At 38.5% G+C, this 24,013-nt stretch overlaps 1 protein-coding gene across 1 annotated transcript; it reads left to right on the top strand.

The window, feature by feature from the left end:
• The first annotated feature begins 1,638 nt into the window (after positions 1-1,638).
• On the top strand, positions 1,639-15,640 carry LOC102192387 (ethanolamine kinase 1). The gene is made up of 6 exons (XM_005731507.1): positions 1,639-2,118; positions 3,962-4,110; positions 4,522-4,605; positions 5,780-5,940; positions 8,370-8,443; positions 15,428-15,640. Exons 2-6 carry the CDS (start codon positions 4,011-4,013, stop codon positions 15,495-15,497), a joined length of 489 nt encoding a protein of 162 aa, XP_005731564.1. The 5' UTR covers positions 1,639-2,118; positions 3,962-4,010; the 3' UTR covers positions 15,498-15,640.
• Positions 15,641-24,013: the final 8,373 nt, after the last annotated feature.

Here is a 24,013-nt window from a genome sequence, read left to right as displayed (position 1 = left end):
TCAATTATCTACTATACTGAAAATACAATGTTTAAAAAACAAAATACCTGATGACTTTGAGACAGGAGGGCACCCGGATGTTTAATTGTGCTGTCCTCTTTGATAGAAACCAGCTTCATTTTCAACTGTTTTATCTTTTAGGCAGCAGCTCTTTCACTGATGTCTTATCATTTTCTCACATTGCTCAAACCAGCCTAAAATGCTCTTGTCCATCCAAATCTTGCCTGGCTTAACGGGCAACAGGCATTTACCCCTCCTTACATGTATGGAAGCCATCACTGTGAGCTGTCATTGGTCAGAGAGATGAGGCGGGGGAGTGGCCTCATTGACACTGAGAGCTCTCATGGGTGAAGGGGTGAGAGGTAAGCGGGGTTACAGGGAAAGACACTACAGAGAAACAGGCTCTTGGCTCTCCCTTATCGGTCAAACGCTGAACCTTATTTGTGTTTGCAGCAAAGGGGTCGGAAGTCCATGCAAACAGAAGCTGGAAGGCCCCAAGGTTTCTAGTCACTTTTCTTTTAGCGTGCAAGGCAGGTAGGAACTGAATGAGTCATCCATAAAGTAGAGGCTTGGAAGCAGAGGGCCTTTTATGATAAGAGGTACTTTTAACATCTAGGATTCACAAAAACAAAGGTCTCGTAGAAATATAAGAGAAAATCTCCGTAATTAAAAAACTTAATTTGGGGGTCTGGGGTTTTTTTTGCTAGCTAGCTAGCTAGCTAATATGACAATCTAAATTGTGATAAACTACCTCGGACAAGCTGAAATGTATTTATTTATTTTATAACACACTGCACAGATAACAAAAATGTGTTAACACAAGACACCAAATTATGCATGGATGGGTGCTACTGAAAATTAAGGCCACAGAGGAGTAATAACCTACTATTTAAGTCCCGCAGTTCCACACAGCAAAACAAGTTCACTTTTGCTAAAGTTGCATGCATATCCTGCTAAACTTCAGTTTTAAAGAGAACACTGAGGACATTGTGAGCGCTTCCATTTTACCCACTAAAAGCAGTGAATGCATGTCTGAATGTGGATCACTCTGCAATATACAATAGGAGACTGCACCACATTTCAAGGCCCAATAGATGGTGCTATATTGTGAAACATTTTTGAGACTTGACAGCCCTGTGCAGCTCGCGCTCAAGTAGATACAGAGCAATTTAAAATAACCTGGAAATGATCAGTGTTTAGGAAATGTATCATAACAACGTGGGAAAGCTATGAGAAAATAATGGAAGAAACACTACAAATGACTCTGAGGTGTCAACACTAGAAATTAGAAATTGGGTTATTTTAATCTTACCTAATGTCTTCTCTCTCTCTCTCTCTCACTCTGTGTGTGTGTGTGTGTGTGTGTGTGTTTGCACGTTAACTGGTCTCTTGAGTGTGAAAACTGCGTGCAAAACATGGCACAGAGACAGAAAAAGAAAAGACCAAAAAAACAGGTTTTAAACAAGCATCAGAGAAACTTTTGTACTTGAGACTGTATGAGTGCTGATATGAATGTGATATTCAGAGGAAATGGCAAAAGAAAGGCAGAGAAAGAGAGAGAGCAGGAAGAGGCTGCACCTGCAGAGGAGGTCTTCAGCTCTCAAGCCACCCGCTGTGCAGAGGGAGAGAGAGGGGGAGAGAGACAGATCGACAGAAGGAGAAGCGAAAGAGACGAGGGAAGGGGGAGCGCAAAAGAGGCTGCAGCAGCTGCAAGGTTCAGAGAGAGGGAGCACAGTAGAAGTCAGAGCTGGGAGAGAAAAGAAAGAAAGGCAATGGAAAGCAAGAGTGCAACCTCTTTTTCTTCCAAAGCCCCCCTGCTATGTCTCCCGTTTGCACTCTTACAAATTGCATAAAACTGCAAAAAAGAGAACGAGTGGTGGAGAAAAAAGACGAAAAAGAAAAAAAAATCTGCAGTGCTCGGCTGGTGTTTGAAATCATATGTAAATAAGGCACATTGATAATGAAGCGCCAGAGGAGGAAATTCCACTAATTACCTTACAGAGACTTGACAGGGAGCAGGAGGCGAATGTACTTGACGCACTGTTTTTCATGAAAAGGACAGAAAAGAGAGAGGAAAAGATCTGATGGCAAGACGACAGGTTTCCATTTAAAGTCAATGTAAGTCTTTCATTTAGCTTTTGATTCCAAGTAATCGTGGGTTTCTATGTGAACGTCGAGTTGTTAGGTTAAAGGAATGGGTTGGTTGAAAAGGAATCAGGGTGATTCACCATTCAACTGCATGTTTTATTTCATATTAGAGAGGAGATAGATAAATTATGCATGTCAGAGGGGGTCGATTTTAAATAAAGCTGTCACCGGCAAGTAGCGGTGAATCGAGCGCTCTATTCTGGGCCTATTTTTTTTTTTAAAAAGGCAGTTTGGTGTTAAAATGTAAATCATTTGTGCACTGATGCTTGAAAATAAAGTAAAATAAATCTTAGTTATTTTATCAAAGATCTTGTAAGCAGGAAGTTGGTATTTTAAAATACCAACTTCCTGCTTACCTCTTTTTATTCAATCCATGTATTTATCTCAGAGGGAAGCAAGACTGACTGAACAGAGCAGAGAAGATAACATACAAAGTGACTTGTTGTGTAGTGGAGGACATGCAGACAGCAGAGCCTCTGTGCCACGGCTATAAACACTATAAACAAGGCTCATCCTCCTCTGCTTTTATTGTGCGTTCCTTGCAGGCCTCACTAAATTATGTCTCCAAGTGTGTATAATACCGGAGCATCTGTTTGTTCCCTTTTCGAATAAATAGGTAGTGTTTAAATTACACTGTTTAAAGTACCCTCTTGCCGTGGCAGTCGTGGGGACTGGAAAGGAAACACAAAAATTAATTAGGAGACGGATGCTTGCACAGCATTTCTTCCAGGTGCATTTTGCACTGACGTCCAAGGACATTAGTGCCGTCTTTGATAGATTGAATAATCAAGAGAGTGAAAACAAGGCATGTGACCTCTCAGCGAGGCTTGCTGAACCGTGTCAGTTTACAAACAAGTTCTACTTTCTTGTCTCAAACTCTCTTGCTCCTCTTACCAAGTGTACGGAAGACTCTTATACAAGTTTAGTTCAGATTTTCATTGGGAAAAAACAATCCCATAGACAACTTCCATCTATCCATTTTCTTCCGCTATTTAAGTCAGGCCTGCAAGAGCCATCGTGGGGTGAGATGCAAGGTTGCACCCTGGACGCCAGTCTGTTGCAGTGCTAACACATAGAAACAGGCAACCATTCGCACTCATATTCACACCTATGGTCAATTTAGAATCACTACTTAACCTAGCTCGATGCATGCTTTCTTCATGTTTGATAAGGCAGATTTATTTTTATAAACCGGATGCCCTTCTTGATGCAACCCCAAGTTAATTTTGCGTCTCCTCCCAGTGTTAAACTGGGGCTCGTTTGCTTATCAAGAAAATGAGTAAACCTAAAACTCTAGAGAACCATTGACTTAGCTCTAACAAAAATGAATAACAGTAGCACTTTATAAAGACAGACAAAGCACTTAAAACATCTCATATAAAAGCTAAGCATATCTTTTCTCTGATTTTCACTCGATTGCATTTTTTAAGAAGAAAGACTCCTCCCATGCTAGACTATCCCAGTGGCAGAGTGTACAAGGACATGTGCTAAAGTGAGTTGAATAAAAGTGTGTTATTGTCAGATCGTGAGCATTTTTACCCAATTAGACTTCAGATAAATTAGGAGGGTTGTACTTCTGGAAATCAATGTATTTTCAGCTTCAGTGATTAAAACTAAATGCCAAAGTTCTTTTTTACAGTCTTTAGTGTAAAACATCACACAGCATTTATGACTTCGGCTGTTCAACTTACTATGCTTCTTTACCTACCTGCCAGGTGCAGCTGCGAGTTAAAGACATCACTCATTCACGGGGAAAAAAAGAGCCCTTTTCCATCACAAAAAATAAATAATTTCAACGTTTTACCTCTTGTAGTTCTGCAGATCTACAAAAGGTGCCCAGCTTTAAGACTTTGTCACAGGAAATGGAGTCACTGAAGAGACACCTCTCTGAGATTGACTCGCCAACTGTCCTCTGCCACAACGACCTCCTGACAAAGAACATCATCTACAACGAAAAAGAGGGTGAGGAAAATTCTTTGGTTTTTAGAAATTCATCAACCTGAAAGCAGTAACAAACAAAAGAAGGCTTAATGCTAAACTACCTTAATTGTAGCTGAGGAGTGGCAGTGCTTCTGAAGCTAATGCTAAGATAGATGAATGTGTGGCAATATTCACATTACTGAAAATGCATTGTCCCTTTTTTAATATTTTACCTTATTTGAAGTTATTCTGTTATAAATTTTTCAAACATTTAAAAAAAATATCGCCCGGGGTAATGTTCAGCAAAAGAGACTCCCCGTTCCTTTGACTCTCACAAGGTTCCTGTACTTTCCATAAAAACACAAAGGCTTATCAGTTGTACATTTATAGCTGAAATGTGTTTATCATGTTGTCTTAGTAACTGCTGTTGCTTTTTCCCCCTACATCCATCAGGAATGGTGAAATTCATTGACTACGAGTATGCCGATTATAACTACCAGGCCTTCGATATCGGCAATCACTTCAACGAATTTGCCGGTGGGTCTTTCAAAATAGCATCAATTTACCTCCAAATCTTTTTCACAGCCAGGACATATAAGATTCCTTAATGTGGAATATATGACTGCAGTAAATATTGTAAACACAGGATGTGATATTTTCAACGTTGTGTTTTCTCTGACTACATCATGTTATGATATAATGTGCCGTGAAACGATCTCCTTCTTGTGACACTGCTCAGAAAAATTGCTGCATTCAGTATGTGTTCTGCACAGTGATTAAAGTGGCTTTGATGGACCAGCTGTGTTAGAGCAAAGCACAGCAAGGACTGTCCGAACAATCATCAATGCAGTCGTTTTAGATTATTCAGCTTTCAAGTTGTAACTTGCAAATTATCCACAATTCCCAATGACAGCAGCTGCAGTTATGTCTGATAGTCTTATGCAAGAAGGGGCTGACAGGAAGGGGCAGACATACTCCACACGAATCACATGCTGGAATGAAAGATACTGCACCTTTTATTCAAAGAAACAAATATTACAACTTTTTATTGTGTTCTTTTTTTTATCCTGATTATACCTCAAACAAAATTTGAAAATTAGCCGATGGCATGGTCTTGAATGATACAACTGTCTTGCAGACATTTGAACATAATTGTTGATGTAGGGAAGCTTTTATACGGGCAACATGAAAAACCAGTCTAGCTTAAATAAAGCGCTTCGCTATTATCTGTACAATATAACCCAGATGTTATACTATTGCTGATGTATGTAGAAGTCAACAGATGTGTCTAAGTGCCAGGGTGCTTATTTACACTTCACAGCATTTTATTACATTTTATATTTTTATATTTCACAAAATTTTATTTTTTAATTTAAAGTAGACTTGTCAAATAAATGCAGTGCAGGAAAAAGCACAATACTTTCTCTGAAATTTAGTGGATAACATGTTATCCACTAAATTTCAACATATTGTTGTCAGCATGTTGTCACCCAGTTTCCATGCTGCTTTCTTATAACTTGTCCATTTGGAGCAAACGTTTCTCACTGCCTGAGTGGGTCTGACAAGTGTTGACCAAAGAGCTGTTGCTCCACTCAAAGTAGATATAGTTCACTGGCACGTCTTCAAAACAAACAGTTATTTTAGGCATTGTGTTGGATTTTAGCACCGACGTTAGTTCCACTAATGTGCACGTATATGTGTCGCATTTCAGGTGTGAATGATGTTAACTACGACCTCTACCCGAGCTGGGAGCTGCAGAGGGACTGGCTGACGGCCTATCTGGAGAGTTACAAGCACAGCACTGGACGTGAGGTCACAGTCACGGAGGCAGAAGTTACGCAGCTCTACATTCAAGTCTGCAAATTCTCTCTTGTAAGTGTCTGCTCCCACTGACTTTGTTGAAATATATCATTATGTAGTGCCTCAGCTCTTTGGAAAGACTTTGGAAAGTGACAAATCTCTCAACAGTTATTTCCTTTTCTTAGGTTTTGCTCTTGGAGGGACTCGAATATCTCAATATTATGAGATTAGCGTATGCATTTCAACAACATCCATATGTGTGCAGAGCTGTGGAATGGCGGGGTGGCAACATCTCACCATCATATTTTAACAATTTACTTTTCCAACTCGCCCCCCCAACCCAAAGAAAACCAAACCATCCACAGCTGACCCACCACTGTTCAAACTTTGATGGACTCCATCTGAGTTGATTAGAAACTACCGCAGGGAAAAATGAAACACAGCAGCCAAAATTATTTTTCTTATGACCACAATTTTCATTCTTTGGTGTCTCAAGTGGTGCTGGACTATCTGTCTAAAAGTGCTTTCATAGCTCAACACAATATGCAGAATTGTCCAACCAATTTTGGGGTGGTGTAAATGTCTCTTGAAATAGCACAGAATTGATGAGAAGGCATATTACTTTTTAAAATAACTTGTGCTTCAGCCAAAAAAACCGAAAGGGAAATGCGTGTGTGTGTGCGTGTGTGTGTATAAGGGGTAGAATATAGCCTGAAACTGAGTGATAGAAGTGATAATATCACGTTGATTGAAATCAGATTTTCTGCAACAAACCGAGGCGGACTCTTGAAGGTAGTAGGAGAAATTGATCACTGACGCTTAACAAGCCAAGTTTCCAGCTCAACTCGCTTTGACAAGCTGTGTGTCAAAATGAAGCATACGGGGCAGAATACTGATATGTTTCTGCTTAAAAATATTTACAAATACCTGCATCACCATTAAATAAATTGATTACATCTGCTTTTAATGAAATCAATTAAGTACAAGTTTATCGGTTTGTATCTCCTTAGTATCACTTGGTACATTTGTGAAATAAAAGTATGTTAATATAATACCATGCTCCGTAGTTTATAATATAGACAAAAAGTGACACTGTAGGAATTGAGGGAAGCCATCCTGCACTGTGTGGCATCGAGGAGGCCTGGCCAGTTGCCAGAGCTCTGCGCCGTGGAGCTGCCTCCTTCCCGTCTTAATCCTTGGCAAACTGTGCCAAGACGCAGTGGGGTCCTTACAATCCGTCCTCTCCTCCGCAGGGATCCCCCATGATGCTGAAGCTGTAGCCTGTGGCTTGATGATGTCACTCTTCCCACACATTTATCATCTCCGTTTTTCTCAATGGCTCCCTGTCACCGATAGTCTCTGCTTAGTGTTAGATTAATGCTTTCTTAATGGAGAGCAGTTATTAATCATAATGGAAACACGCTCAATCTCCATCTCCAACTAAGGACAGAGATTAGAGATGAAAATCTGCCAGGGAGAAGGAGAAAAGCCAAGGGAAACCGCACATTGCTCTTCAAGTATTTCATTCCACCCTTTATTTGATTATCAAATAAAAATGTGATTATATCACTGGGCCACAGAACAGAGGCCCTTCTGGATCTTATTAAGACTTGCTATTAGTGGCCTTACCATGAAGATTTACAATAAGGGTGGAGAACAACAGAAATTTATGGAGGTATGGAGGTCTGCAAGACTAAGTGAGCAAAACCATTAAGGAGGGAACCATTCAATACAGAGGTTTGTCATTCTGACTAAGCAGCGCGCAACTGGCATGCAGCGGGAGCAGCAGCAGCAGTTCTGGGAGCAGTTACAACATGACAAGCGGAGGTCACTGAAGTGTGTTTTCACAGTTGTGCGCTATGGCAAAGGGGAATGTTGCAAGAGCATAAAAATACAGCACCTGCGATTCTGCACTGCAAACACAATGCACAGTTTTACACTTCTCCTGGGACTGGCTGTGTGTTCTTAATGAGCCTGTCATTCAAAGAGATTCCTTCGGTTCATTGTCTCAGCGAGCACACATTTTCCCTGCTGAAGTGTTCCTGAGCAAAGCATAACATTTGACCTCACTGTGGCCTCTGTGTAGGAGGCAAAGAATTATGCTTTTGAAACTTTGTTGTTTCAAAAGGGCGTTTGAGAATCTCATTGTGGTCACATAATGCTGTCATGTTGTCATTCCTTTGATGACAGAGTCCAATATTGTACTGACTGTGTGAGCTTTAATACCACAGGTAGGCAGTACAACATATAACTGTATTTTGTTAAACAGCACAATCCTTCAGTTATTTTTCCATTTTCCAATGATATTGTAATGTTCTTCTTTTTTTCAATATTCAATCTTTATTTTTTATATACTAGCTCCCTGCGAAATCAATTTAAATTGTACAGTTTTGTAAAACACCTGAAAAGTAGCTCCAAATCAGCTCAGACACAAATATGAACCAGAGTTACGCTTTTTGAAACGTAATTTTTTTTTTTATTTTTTTTTTTACTTCCACCAGGCATCCAGCTTCCTCTGGGGTCTTTGGGCCATCCTGCAATCACGTTTCTCCTCGATTGACTTTGACTTCCAAAGGTTTGTCCAACGTCTGACAAAGACATTTAAAACTCCCACAACTCAAAGTGTCACTCTGCATAAACAATGCTCAAGTTTCCTAAAATGTCCTGGGTGAGATGTCCCATCCATCAAAAACATGTTGAGTTCATTAGTATTTAAATTGATGTTCTAATTATGTTAAGTGACACCTTCACATTAAAACGCTCTCAGTAAATGTTTAATAAAGGAACCCATGTAACCGCAAATAAGAATTATTACTTCACTGCAGTTTTTTTTCAGCTGTTAATGTCATCATCCATCACTTGAAATACTCTGAAAAAGAAAAATATTTATAGGACATTGAATTTAGGCTCTCGGTATATTAGTGCAATGTTTAGACAAGCAGGATCTTCATTAGAAAGGAATGACAAAGAATTTGTTGGCAGTCAAACTGCGAAAAAAAAAAAACGGTTTAGAAACATAAGCCTAGAATATAGAAATATTTCATTCTCCCCCCAATGCTTCAAGTCTTTGTGTATTTAAAATCTGGCATAAAAAACAGGCGAGACAAACACACTTCTTCTACTCTTCATGTCACAGACAAAATATTTACACATGAAATTCTCTGCTTTTCTTCACTGATAAACCGCAACATAAGATGAAAGCCTCGGTTTTCACAAAGACTTTCAAAGGAGATCAAAACTAACGTCTTTTATTTTTAACAGTGATCACCATTGAGGACTAGTTATCTTAAACAAGTCCAGGAGACATTCCTCACCGGCAGCAGCACTCAGACAGTTCAGGAAGGCAAAATGTTTCCCTCAACCCCCACTTTTTTTCTGCCTTTCTCCTTTTTCTGCATACCCCACACCCACAACAGTTGTGATCATGATCCTAATCACTATTGACACACGGCACCCTCCCCTCTGTGTGGCTTTTTCTACTCGCTTGCAAGATCAGCGACAGGGCCCCCACCTCATTTCAATCTGGACCTTGGAGGAAATGTGATCCAGAGGGGTGCTGAGGCACAGAGGCACTATTGTTCCAGTGCCGTCGTTCCTGCCTTACATATACATCTCTCATCCCTGGCTGGGCCACATGTGCCTGCTGAACGTCTACTCCTTTAAGCTACCGGCTGAGGTTGTCCTAAAGTGGATGGTGAGGGTTGGGTTACCTTTCTTTAACTGGAGGGTTAAACTGAAACGAGCTCTGAGAGCAACAACAACAATGGAGAACCAAGTCTAATGTTTAAAAGCGGGAGGCTACTATCTAGCTAACCTCTGCCCCACGCCCATCCCTGTCATGCAAGACACATTCATGCACTTAAGCCTCCCTTTCAGGCAAGAGATACATGACATCGCTGGCTTCATCGATCTGTTAAAGTGACAACATTATTACATTCAGACATAGGTAACCTTTGGCTTAGTGCAGACATACATACAACAGGCAACATCAGTAATTGTGCAATTTTTGTACAATACATGCAAATGAGTTTTGCTCTTCAAGAAGAAAAAAATAAGAAACTATTTAAACCTTGAGTTGTTGCATGGGTGTGCATACTTGTCTGTGTTGTGTGTGTGTGTGTAATTTCTCCCACTGCTATCCCCCTGAGCCAAATCACCAATAACTTCCCAACGAGTGACAGGCGTCACCCAGGCCTTGTGCTCTAACCAGAGCCAGATGTAAATGTGACAATAGGGAGCCACAAGGGGAACGCAAACCCGCCCTCCTTTTACCATCCATATTTACTTTTCTTATATGGTTTTTTTCATGTGTTGAAAGTGTCTGCAAGTCAGCAGTCTAGATTTGTGGACGTGCTGGCAAGGCGAGCTGTTATTTGACAAAGACATTATTATAAGGAAATGAACAAGGAGGAGGCCCACTGTTTGGAATAGCTTGACTACAAAATTGAGGGAATTGTGCACAAAAGCACATTGTGAAATGGAATACCTGCATTGGCAGGAGATCATTTTCCCCTACTCTTGCTAAATATAAAAAAGCCTCCATTCATTTCTGATGAAGATAAACATTAAGTATGCTAGTCTTAGGTGTCACCCTTAATAAAAATAGGGATAAATGGGATTGTCTGTGAAGCTTGCTGTTCTTATAGGAGGGAGGGTGTAATAGGCAATTACATTAATAGAAGAAACTACAGGGTGGGGTTGAGGTGTGTGTGTGTTAAATTAGCTGATAGTGAAGCTATTTTGACTTTTTACATTACTTGGTAGGAATCTATCAAACTCTGTACTAAACTGAAGAATAACACTGATTTTTTATTAAGTTGCTTTTTCTTTACTGGATTTTGTTGGGGAAAAAACAAGAAACTGCTGCCTGGAATTCTTTATTGAGGAATGTTTTGTATAGGAGTGGTAAGCGATTCAATAAGTGAGCAATTAGTGTTTAAGTATTCTGTCAGTCTATATGTCTGAACTCGCCGGATTTTTCAGATTCACACAATTTTCATTTACGCACATGCAGTGGAATGAGTGCATTCAAAGAAGAGCAGTGCATACAGTGGACATAGCAGAGAAAAAAACAAGGCCGACATTGATGGGATTTGTTTCCTAATCCTTTTTACAAAAAACAAGTTCAGGACTGCTTTAGGAAATAAATGGGAATCCCCCCCCCCCCAAAAAAAGAAAACCTTTCTTATCTCAGCAAGACAATGTCAAACCACATTCAAGAATTACAACAGCATGGCTCTGTAGTAAAGAGGTCTGAGTGCTGTGCAGTTACCTGCTGTTACCCACTGAAAACTTTTTGTGTCATATGAAACATCAAGTACGAATGGGGGAAACATTAGGTTATCGAACCTACATGTCTCGTGGGTTTCCAACAGCTTTGCTAAAAGTAGTGATGAACATGCCTGCGTTACAACTTGAGCATGTTCCAGCATTTGTTTTGCTGGCATCCAAAGCATAATCTAGTCATTAACAAACACTGGGCAGCAGGGTTTAGTGGTGCCACCCCACAGGGAGCATGTTAACTGCTAATTCTAAATTAGCTGTATTTCATCATATAATATATGAAAGTCATGTTCTGAGTCAATTCACAATTTATACAGCATCCATATTTGTGTGGAAAGCAACTTGTTCATAGCTGTACAACAGCTCTACTTCCCCACCTCCTGTATACATGCTATTGTAGCAGTCAGCAGAATTTGATTCTAGTGGGTCATTATGAAAATATGAAAATGAAAATGATGAGCAAACACTTTAGTTTTCTGGACCAATAAGGATAAGGGAGGCTTCATTCTGCTGTCTGAGTAAATGAAAGAAGTGTCAGTTATCAACTGTAGCACATGACTTGCTTGAAATTAAGTCTGTCCAGAGAAAACGCCTGTTGAGGCTCGCCAAACCACAGCGAGCGAAGTGAAAATTGTCTGCTGGCCTCCACCAATGATTTCTACTCCCCAAAATTTTATTATGAACTTTTTTCTTTCTTTTTCTTTTTTTCATTTTTTTGCAGTGGCAAAGGTTATACACACAGTGTACCACCTATCTCTATCAAATATGTACTGGTAAATCTAAAGGTCAGCCTTCAGCAAAGCAAAAACTAAAAGAAAGGAGAAAATGATGAACAAAAGCAGACAAAAAAAGCCAGGCTTTGACACAAAAATTAGAGTGTAGCTTTACCCAGAGATGCAGGTGGGAAAGAATAACTAAAAGGCATGTGACTAAATTATCGTTTTGTCTCACAACACAAGCGCTTGAAAACTGATTTGGCATTGAGGAGTTCAGTGAAAGCACTGATTAAAGGACAAACTCCTCTCTGTGCCTCCATTTTCTGTGCTTTTGAAACTTCACTTTATTTCAAAGGGTATAGCATAATGGCCAAGGGCAACAGCGTACTCAGACATCAGATTTATTGAGGCATTCAATAATATGGTTTGAACAAACACAAAACCACTTCTCTTGCCGTTAACTTCTGAGATGCGCTGAAGCTTTGGCACAGCTTTCAGACTCATTGCTTCATTTGAGAGTCTTGATGCTATTGTTACGCAAGATTGACAAACAAAAACACAGTACCCACCTATAAAACCAGACAGAAAGAGCAGCCTGTAGCGAACAGTGAAAGATACATTATGGCCACAGATACATACAGAGGAGGGAAGCAACAAAGTACAACTACTTTGTTGTTGGACTTCTGTAGAACTTCTAGGTATGTGTATTTGACCTACTTTTGGGTTTTACTCCCTACAATTTAAGAGAAATACCTCTACTTTATACTCATATATTTTCAAATGATGGAGTAGTCAGGACAAAAGAGAGCTGCAGTGGTCCAGAACAGCATCCTCAATGTAGATGTGATCACTACAGCTTCTAGCTAGACTATAGAAGAGAAATGAGCATAAAGGCAGCATAAAGTGTCAGCTAATTTCAGCTGAGCTAATATCATGCAATTTGTCACAGAGCATGTCTGCTAGCTAAACGTGCAGCTGCTGTATTTCACTGGGAGAGAAAAGAATGTGAGAAGTTAAGTCAGAGATGGAGAAAGACAAGACTGACAAAGACAGGACAAGAGAGTAGAAGACAGATTTCTATTAAAGCTAAGTCAGTGAAACCTGATAAACTGGAAATTTAAAGCCTACAAATAATGTCCACTTTCATTTTGTGAATAGATATCTGAGCTGTACACGATTTCAAGTGATGTTTTTTCACACTGTGAAACTTTTTACAACACAAATTGTAAAATGTTTGAATTACTGTCTGTTATTCAAAGGTTCAGTGAACATGCTAGGCAGGCGAAACAGGTTAGTTTGCAGTGCTGTGGAGAGATCTCAAGAGATGGACTAATGCAGTTGGCTGCCATGTTCATGGTCAATGTTAGGTTACATAAGGAATAGCAGATATCAAAGACAGCTTAGTCTGATGATGCTGACTAGATTCACTCAGCCCAACTAATCCCAGGATCTCCACTCCTGCTGAATCCCACTTTAACCCCTGATTATATTCATTTTTCTGTTTAAATGTAGAGGCAGAACCTGCCATTTACAATGTAGGTAACCACAATTAGAACTTCCTCTTTTCTGTTCTGCATAACAGATGTTTGAGATATTCATCAGAATAAGAATTTACAGCACATTACAGCAGTCACAGCGCTTCACCTGATCCACATTTGTCACATTTTGTTACAGCCTGATTCCAAAATGGATTAAATTCATTTTTCAACTCAAAATTCTACACACAATATCCCATATTAACAAAGTGAAAAATGTTTACTTGATATTGTTGCATTCAATTAAATGTAAAAACAAAAATATAATATGTGCTTATGTATTTACAACTTTTGCCATGACACACAAAACAGGTACGTATCCTGTTTGCAGCTTGATTTGAGTTTACCTGTGGTAAATTCAGTTGTTTGGACATGATTTGGAAAGGCACACACCTGTATATGTAAGGTCTCAAAGCTGACAGTGCATGTCAGAGTGCAAACCAATTCAGGACATTGATTTCAGCACCGCCCCACCAATCAGGCCTGTATGGCAGAGTGGCCAGGCAGAAGCCACTCCTCAGTAAAAGGAACATGACAGCCTGCATACAGTTTGTTAAAAGGTACCTAACAGATTCTCAGATCATGAAACAAATATTGGACTCTTTGTCCTGAATGCCAACAGGGACACTGTCAGGGTCAAGGGAAAGATAAATATATAGCAATGTACAGACACATCTTTGATGATGACCTGGTCCACAGTGCTCTAGACCTGTGGCAGGGGTGAAAGTTTATCTTCCAACAGGACAATGACCCTAAGCACACTGGCATGATAACAAGTGTGTGACCTCAGGACCACTCGGCAAATGCCCTTGAGTTACCTAGCCAGAGCCCAGACTTGAACCCAGTGCTGAAAAAATATTTAGCAAAGGCTTGTAAATACTGTTTGTATTGTCATGTACTTTTTACTTTTATGTTTGGAGCACATTTCATGGACTGTACTTTTTCAGTTTAGTAAGAAGTTGAATCAGTTATTCAGCTTTTACCAGATAATCTTTTTATAAGAATCTATAATTATATTTAGTATCTAATCGTATTTATCATAATCTGCATTAGAATATTATATTTAATATATCATATATTATATAAATGTAATAATTATATAATAATTACATTACACATTTATATAATTACGTGGAAAATGTCTGTAGTTTTGCCACCTCTGGACATATACAATGCATCTTGAATAACAATTTTAGGTACTAATTTCTATTATTCTCATATAAAGACTGAGACTGAAAAGACATGAATATTTTGACATTACAAGTATGTTTCAAGTGATTAAACAGTTTGCAAGTTGCCAATATGTCAAAGAGGCTTCAACCAAAGAATGTTAATAATATTATAAATATTATATGCTTACTACAGGCAAGTAGGGTCAAATAAAACTCTGTGTTGTTGAATTGAATTGTGGAATTGTAGCCACTCAGACACCTTTTAGATGCTGTTTTTCTGTCAAAGCCAGTGGCTCACAGGTATACACAAGGTTTCCATGATGCCATGATGGCATGATAGGTATTGTCAATAGTACGACGAGTCTTTTCACTCCCAGTTTGTCAATATGAATTCCAAATTGTCCCTGATGTTTCATGGGTGTGTCTGTAATTGGAAAGTACTGTGTGTAATATTAAAGCACTGTACAAATGGGTACATTTTTCTTCTCATGTAAACCATTACAAGTGGTGAGACTAGATTTAAATGTATTTTTTGTGAAACACCGCTTCATAACTTACTTAAGTAAAACGTACAGTTACGGTAAAGAGTGATCTTAAGACAAAATTTGTCATGAGTCATATATGCTTGACTCGTCATATATAGAAACGGACAAGACAGTCTCAGTTATTTGACATACTTGCCTGAGCACATTTGATCTAAGGTTGACACATGCCACCCTTGGGCAATGTGACTTTCCAGCCAACAGATCAATGTACAGCTGTGCAGTCTTTAAGGCCCATTTAGTTTTTGTATAGTGTATAAGATTTTTTTCTGTTATCTAATCATGTGTTTTCTGTCTCCTGCTGTTTGCAGATATGCCACTGCACGACTGAACTTCTATTTTGAGAAAAAAGAGGAATACTTTGGACTGGCAGTGAACTAATTAATCCCTCTACTTTTGCAGAACAATTATGTGTTTCTTGTGTCAAACAGTGCTGTGGACCATATGTCAGATGGTGGAAATGGAAAAGCATAGAATAACCTTATAAAAGTGCTCCCCATAGTTTGTTATTTCAGGCTGTATAGTGTGACTTAATGTGTTTTGCTATCACTGTGATTTTTAAAATATTTGTTTTACCACAGTCAGTATGCCGATAAGCCTATTTGGCAAATTGAGAAGAGGCTCGTGCCAGAAATGAATTAATTGTTCCCACATTCAGCCGAGTCACATAAAGCCACAAAAATTTAGCTTGATCATAAAACACATAAGAGGGTTATTTGCAGGCTTATTCAGTGTGTACCACAGTTCTGGTGGAAAACAAGCTTTCATTTCAACTTATTTACTGTACCAAGGGCATTATTTTAATGTTTCTCTTTCAGAATGACTTGCTATAAAAATATCATGTGTGACTTACAGGGTGTTTGTTAATGTTGCCATAAAAGGAAAATTTAAGAGAAAATCTTATTGAAGCTGTCCCTGTGCGAAGACAGGCGAAACTGAATCAGGAGTTACATGGTATGTACATGAACCAAAATGCAATGCTGACTGATATCAGTGCTTTAACAAGTGGATTTTACTCACTCTGTTCATTTAATAAGGTAAAAATGTACTTTAACTCCTAGTAGTGATCTGTTTTTTTAAAAATATTCATCAAAATTTAGGCCCACAAACATTGTATGATCTTGGTGTAATCTCCTTGAATATGTCTCACAGGATGTTAAAAAACAATGTAATGTATAATGGTTTACTAAACAAAAAGCAGATTAAGGGAGCGCACACTAGGGCAAATCTGTAAATAAGCAATTTAAAATTGTCATAGCATAACAGGCACAGCTGTAATTATTGCTTTTTTTGTCATAGAGACTTGTAGGAATAACTAACCATTCACCCTTTTACTTAGATTTAATTGTCATGTTCCATGCATATACATAAACAATGAGATGGTTATAATTGACCAACATCAGCTCAATTCAAATGCACTTATATAGCTCCAAATCAGAACAACACTCGCCTCAAGGTGCTTTATGTTGTAAAGTATAGACCCTACAACAATATATTTGAAAATAAATAAGAGGTGTTAACAGGTACACTAAAGCTACTAGCTGAGGACATATTATTGTAAAAATACGTTCTGTCATGCATTTAAGTGCACTTAAACTGTAATTATGAGGCAGATCGCTCACATTTTTATGCTTCCAAAGTATATAAATAACAGAACATAATGATATAAAGAGACAGAAATGAGCAGTGTGATCCAGATTCAACTTTGTAACTGTAAGAGCTTTTCAAATGAAAGCTTTCTTTATTTCACTGTTTAAAAGAATCTGGTATTGATCAAAAGTGCTACACTGATAGTTCATATAGGTAATGTAATTCAGTGTTGTACCACATGTATATGATCACATGAAATAGAACTTCAATTGTAGTAGAAAACTGAGTAAAGGCCATTAAAACAATAACTCTGGCCAATATCAGGAAGATGCTACCCTTTCTTATGTGCAGCATAAAGCAGTGGATTTGTCCTCACTCCTAAAAATATTGGTTTAGTGAGAATACAGCCTAAGTAGAGCGTGCAAGAACTCGCAAGAACAGAAATAGTTACATGCTAATAAGACAACTTCAGCTCTTTGTAGCCTTCTGCACAGACAGCACGCTAATGCAAAAGTAGCAACAAAAAAAACCCTAGGATGTTAAAGTCATTCTGTGAAATGAAATAACATACTGATTACTTTTAAGAAAAGTAATTGGTTATGTGTAACACATTACCTTTGTTGAGTAACAACAGCAAAACTGAGTAGAGTGATGTAATTCTGTTGTGAATACTTGTTTAGGCTAAGGCAGGGTGGATGGCAGAGGCTCCATAGCTCATTAGCACAACTGTCTGATTCTTAAAATCAGCAAATACTTTTTCAGTATTTGACCAAAACCACAGTTTATTTTTCTCAAATGTTCACCAAGTGCTTATGGCCTTGTGATATATCTCCCACTGCCACAGTATTTTCACAATTGTCAAAACAGTATTTCCAGAATTGTCAAAACAGTTTCACCACAAACTCCATTTAATGGCTGTTCTGAAGTTTTTGATCCTATCACTGTATCTTCAGTGGATGGAGCAGCTTAGATGTCATGGAATTATCGATTTTTCTAAGCACTTAAAGGCAACTCTAGAGAAGAATGTCTGCATTTGGATGATTCACTAGAACCTCAGACTATTTTGTTTTCTAACATTTGTAATGTCATTGCTCGGATTCTGTAACAGCATCTGCGGAATAACTTGAGGGTAGAGATAGCTTGAAGTTATGGCACATAAAATATCATTAGGGAATAGTTAGGCTTGGGTAAGTCAAGGCTGGTTTTTATGCTTTGGCTCTGTGGTCTTACGTGTTATTTAGTTTCAAGGTACCCAAAAAGTGAGTGACCTGTAAGCAGTGTAGAAACAGATGAAGCTACTGTGATACCTGCTGTATGTATTCTCTCCAGACACAGAAGGTTTGAGAAAGACATCACAATATGATTGATAAAATCGTGAAGCTAAGTGATACCAAACTCCTGTATTAAAGTTGGTCTGTACACCACCCCAGCTTCCACACCCTTGTAATGTGCATTATTACATAAAAAGAAGAGTGCATCCTGCAGTATTGAATGATGGCATTGGGCCTAAATGTTATAACGCAACAGGCATTGGCCAGTATACGCATATAAACGCTTGAGATGAAAAGCTTTGCGGCAGAGAACAAAAAAGGTTGAGGGGTCAAAACTCTTGAGACTGAGTGAGAAAATCAAAAGCAGGAGGCAAATATGGAATCTACAATGGAAGAGATTAAAATATGACTATAATAACTGGAAATGTTATGTTAAGTGAGAGATTTTATCCATAAGACTTTTCTTTTCCAATGTTGGTTCCTTGTAAGATAAATGGTTGGTAACTTGTCCTTCAAACAGTTTTGATTGGTAAATGATATGTTTGTGTGTACTCACAATCAAACACATCGGTCTTTACAAAGTACATGTGACATGCTCAGAAATGTCAATGAGTCCTTCCACTCTATAACTGCTTCTACTGTCTTTATCTGTGAAGGGAACACAAAAGGGAATGTGATTGTAAAATCAGTAGAAAGGATTATGGCGGGTCAAATGAGGGGAGGACTAGCTACAATGGCGTTCTTTACCTCCTCATGGTCGCGCACAGTTCCACTCATCAAGGCTGCAGCCGTGTCTTTGAGTCAAACAATCCAGCTGCTTTCATGCTGGCATTTTTCGTTAAACATATAATATTTAATTAGCGGACTAATGCACTTAAAAAGACCCAAGGACTTTGGATCAAAAAGAAAAAAATTGGCCTTTTGTCCATTGCCTATTTTCCTGAAAAAGTGCTGTAGATTTTTTCTTTCACTTTTAATTGCATTAAAAAAAGAAGTATATGCCTTTATGCAATGTTTCAAAGACATAGAAACCAGGAAAAAAAAACCTGTGAAAGCAATTCCTTTCAAAGGGCTTTTTTGTATGATTCTTTTATTCAGACATTGCATTTAGATTTTTGGTTATTGTTAAAGGACTGACAAGGCTGTTGACCCTTGGGATTCTAATAAGTACCCAGTTTGCAATTGTAATCAACTTACATTAGCAACAATATACTCAAGGGAAGGTTTTACTATAAATTCACTTGTTATACATGTTACATACAATGCACAACGCATGCTTTTTGTTCCTATATTATATAGAGTGCTGTCACTTTCTCAGTTCCATTTCTAAATTCACAAAGTCAAACCTTCTCCTGTTTGTTTTCAAAACACATGAGCCACGTCACCAACTATTCAGTATAGCAAGTTCAAAACTAAAGGCATTTCCATCAACCCCAGCTGTTCATTTTTTCTACCAGTTTGCAAACTGTGTGCTAACAGGCTAACTCGAAAAGCTGTCTCTTAGCGTTTAGAAACCCTCATTATTTAATCAATTAGGTTGCAGCTCCCTTGTTCACAAAAAGTTATATTTTAAAGAGTAATGTGAGAAAAGTATAAAAATCTTATTGCTCCTTCATCTATGACTTCCACTTTCCCAGTTAGTTTATCAGCTCAGTTGCTCATTTGAAGTGTTGTTAAATACCGCCTTATGTCCATTTGTATATTAGGGCCCCAATTAGGATCCAAAAGAAGTATAACACAGGGCATTGGGTTTGATGAGTAACTACCTCAGTTTCTCAGTGAAGAACCATAGCTGACCATGATAAGCTTCAAAAAGAGATAATCTCATGAAGGGTATGACCATCTTCTTTATACAGTCTGTGATTTTCCATCAAGACCTACAAGACAGCAGACGTCTGAAAAAGTGTGGAATTTGTGTGTTTTGTGCATGTGGAAATAATTTAAATGTAACGGTAAAGTGCAAGCATATATAGACTATAAACTTTCATTTGTGTCAAATTTAGGGGAGGAAGCCGTGTTTCTGCCCCAAATACCCAGAAATATTTAACTTTATTAAGAGATTTAAAAAAAATTATTTTAAACTGTTTTTGTTTTGTATTGCTTTTCAGTTGGGAAAATAAAACCTCTGGTGTATGTAAAAGCAAAGGCTTGTTTTAGATATCATATTCACGTGACCATACAACTAACTACACCACTGCGCTGCATTAGGTGGCGGAAATGCAAGAGATCAAAAGCCAGGCAATATCGCAAAAACAGTGAGCATGGAGAAGATTCAAGCTGTGCTCTTGTTGATTGTAATTTTTTTTTTTATGCTATTCTTGAGTTATTTAAAGCTTCTTAAATCTAAACACTTCAACAGCATTTTACAAGCTACAGCAGAGAAATAACATGAGAGAGATAAAATACTCGACTCGGAAATGTTCATGGCTGCAAACCAAACCCAAGTGCACCTGAACATTCAGAGAAAACAACTTTCCCCCTGACAAGGAATTTTTCTTGGGGGGCGTCCTCTTTTTGCCAAAAAGTGCAGTGGAAATATACCGAGTTGCTACAAATACTTGTAGTCCATGAGGAAAGTTTTTGCAGGGAAAACGCTGCTGCCTAATTTCACAATGTAGTTAAAAGAACAGTTAGGAAAAAACAACCTCTAAATCATACGTAGACTTCTAGACGACTTTTTACCTGATACATCACACAAGTGGCACCCGTTGTGAAACACGATCAACTCGACAGGAGTGAAAGGGTCAATTAGTCTCCTTTAAATCAAAAGCATTTCAAGGATTAAGCATCATGAGCTCAAAGAGGATGTAGTGTGCTGCAGCACCGTGACCATTCTGTGTGCTTTAATGAGTAGTGGAGCCTCAATGATCATAAACGGGCTGGCTTTGATGCCTCATTGAAAGAGCCTCTCCAACACGTCTGAAGGGGGCTCCTCCTTTGTAATAACAATTTATAATTCTCTTGATCTAAATGCCCAATTGGTGGGGAGAGGGGAAAAAGAAAGGATGTGGTTCTTTCTAGTCTTCAAGACGGTTTTTAAAAATCAAAAAGTGAATTTGCCTAGAGGGCCCAACCAAGACCAGGTTTCCATGAAGAAAGCATCTCAATATGTCTCATCATCCCCCACACACGAAACCTATGAGAAAAGAAAGGTAAATTCAAAGTCTATAATCACACACTTTAAGTTTACTAATAAGTACATTTCTGCCTTATATGAAAGAAACGGTTGCCAACGTTATTAGCCAAGGTGTAGAGCTTTACTGCAAAACATTTAGTTTTCTTTTGGTGTGTGGCTGTCAAGTCATTTTAGTTATGTCCATGAAGTTCTTTGATTGATATAGTACAACTGATCCTGTTATGGAGGACACAGTTTGTGCAAATGACCATAAAATATATCACTGCAACCCACTGTTGCTAGTTGTGCATTTAGCTACCAGTAGCTACAACAACTGGGAAAAGTTAATGGAAACAGAGGATTACATCATTTTCCTTCAGGGATGAAATGTTAAGGGATAAATAAGTTTGTATACATTACTGCAGGAATGTACTTGAAATTATAACTGTGCTGTAACAAGCTACACTAACCTTTGTTGAGGTGCTGAAAGCGTCGCTTATGCTCACACCAACTGTGCACATACGCCCAAAAAAAACCCCTGTCAACTTGAAAACAACTAAATGTTCATCTTGAAGAAAGGAAAAAGGAAATGTAAGTTATGATGACTCGTTTAAAAAGCTTAGCATGGCAACAGTGCAAGTATGATTTCAAACACCCCTCCCAACTAAACGCTATAGCATAGCACACGCACACATGCTCACAAAGGAGTGTGTGACAAACTTGCCGGCGCCCCTCGCTGGGTGACGCTACAGTTGATTTGGGAATTACAATTAGATTTATGATGTGGCTGCATATGGCTAAGCTCTCTGTTTCTCTCTCTGAAATGCTGGGATTGGCTGCAGCGAGCACCGGCGCCGTGCCGTATACACCACAGCACAGTCAGAATGTGTGGCGTTACCTCACACACGCACGCACGCACAATGGAACAATAGGCCACATTTACCGTAATGGGCCACCAAAATATCAAGAGCGAGTGGAATAACTCAACTTTGGAAACAGACAGCCTTGTGTTGGAAATTATTAGATCCCTGGAAAGTAAGGGTACTATTTAGAGCAATGGAAATAAAAATTCATGCAGCACTACCTGTAAAGTTGTGCGCATCGCTTTCATACACAGAACACAATATGTTGGTGGGGGGTTTTCTGCAAATGAACAATTTTACAAAGCATTCAAAAATATTTTTCCCACCCAAAATTAAATACATGAAAAAAATAAAAGCAAAAATCTCAAGTCTTTACTTTTTTTTATTTATATATATTTTTTGATTGTCTTTCTCACCAAGTTGTACTGACACTTTTTAGAGCCAAAGCTGGCTAATAAATACAATGAAATGTTAAAATGCACAATTGGATTTCAAATACAATACTCATCACAAAAAAAAAAAATGTGTGTGACCAGGAAATGCTATGTTCTTCCTCTGCGGGTCACAACTGACGAGAGCATGAGGTTACCTTTCCAAAGAGATCAGAGGCGATGAGACCCCTTCAGGTGATACTAGAGCTGCGGCAACAAGATCTGCTTAAATAAATGAAATGCTTCCAAAGAAATGGCAATTTACTGGTGCCTCGCATGTACCAGGCTTCAAAAATGTGACTTTTAACTGACTAATATATCATGTTTAAAAATCAAACAACAACTTCACATTAGTCAATACTAAAAAACAAAAACAAACAAAAAAACAGATTCATATCCAGTGCTTAGGATGTGTATGAGACTAACAGAAATGTCTATGCACGAGGCTTTTTTTTTTATGTAACACAAGCAAAATCAGTGTTCAGTCCCAGCTTGTGAAGCATTTTCCAAGTAAAAACCGCCAGATATGGTCGTGAAGAGAAATTTGGGATCAAGATGACCGAAGCAGCTGAACAGAGCACCCAGAAACCACCCGAGGTCACACGTTTTAAGAATGGAAACATTAAAAATTTCAGAGAATGCTTTGAAAAGAGTAAAACTAAGATTCGTCTGCAGAGACATTTGAGTAAAACAGAGACTCATCTTCAGATGAGTGGAAAAACTTGTGTGCTCTGACTGGGGCGGTGGTTACTGAGAGGCAGACTGGTTAAGCACCTTTCCCCTTCGCTAATGTTCTCTTAATAATTTGCTCATGTTCAAAATACAAATGCAGTGTAGAAAAAAAGGTACCCTTTTGAAACAGCGGACCTATTAAACCCATTTTCTATATAAATAATTTTTTAAAACACAAGTTTGGCATATATTTCCAACATAATGCTAAGAAGACATTTAAAAATTAACAAGCTAATAAAAGAAGTAATATTTGTTACATTTTTGTACCAATGCTAAACACAATACAGTGAAGGGATTTATGATATTACAATTTCTTATCCTACAGTAGGGTCATCCAGGGGTGCACCTTCATCTTCCTATTCCAACTGAATGAACAGATTCAAAGGTTCACTTTTAAGACTAGGGGGATTCCTAAAGTGATATTAAGATAAAGGCTACCTTTACCTTTAGACTGATTTAAAGGGACAGAAACATTTCTAATACTGCACTGCACTTAATGCATTTGGCCTCAAAGAACATTGGGCAGTGTGGTTTATGGAAGCACTAGTGCAGTGGAATAAAGGAATAGGCGCCTTCGATGCTGCTCTTCTAACTACGTCTCAGAGCCATAGGGTCTGCCAGAGAACGACATTCTGTGTGTGTGTGTGTGTGTGTGTGTGTGACTAAGCAAGTGTGATGAAAAAATAACCTCCCTGAGCACTGTTTGTGTTTGGGCCAGGAGGGGAGCCAGCAGTTGATGAGTAGGAACCCACTTCATCAAATAGAAAAAATTGATTGTATAAGACTTTTGCAGCATTGGAAATTAAGACTACAACATCCCGAGTGAATGTGAATGTTTGGCACATTTGAAGAAAATCTGTACAATTTATGGGTACTTACTTACTTATTTAATAAT

Source organism: Pundamilia nyererei, unplaced genomic scaffold (genome assembly GCF_000239375.1).
Source record: "Pundamilia nyererei isolate P.nyererei 1_Seehausen unplaced genomic scaffold, PunNye1.0 scaffold00043, whole genome shotgun sequence".
Taxonomy (NCBI): Eukaryota; Metazoa; Chordata; class Actinopteri; order Cichliformes; family Cichlidae; genus Pundamilia; species Pundamilia nyererei.
This window is presented reverse-complemented; position numbering and strand designations above follow the sequence as displayed.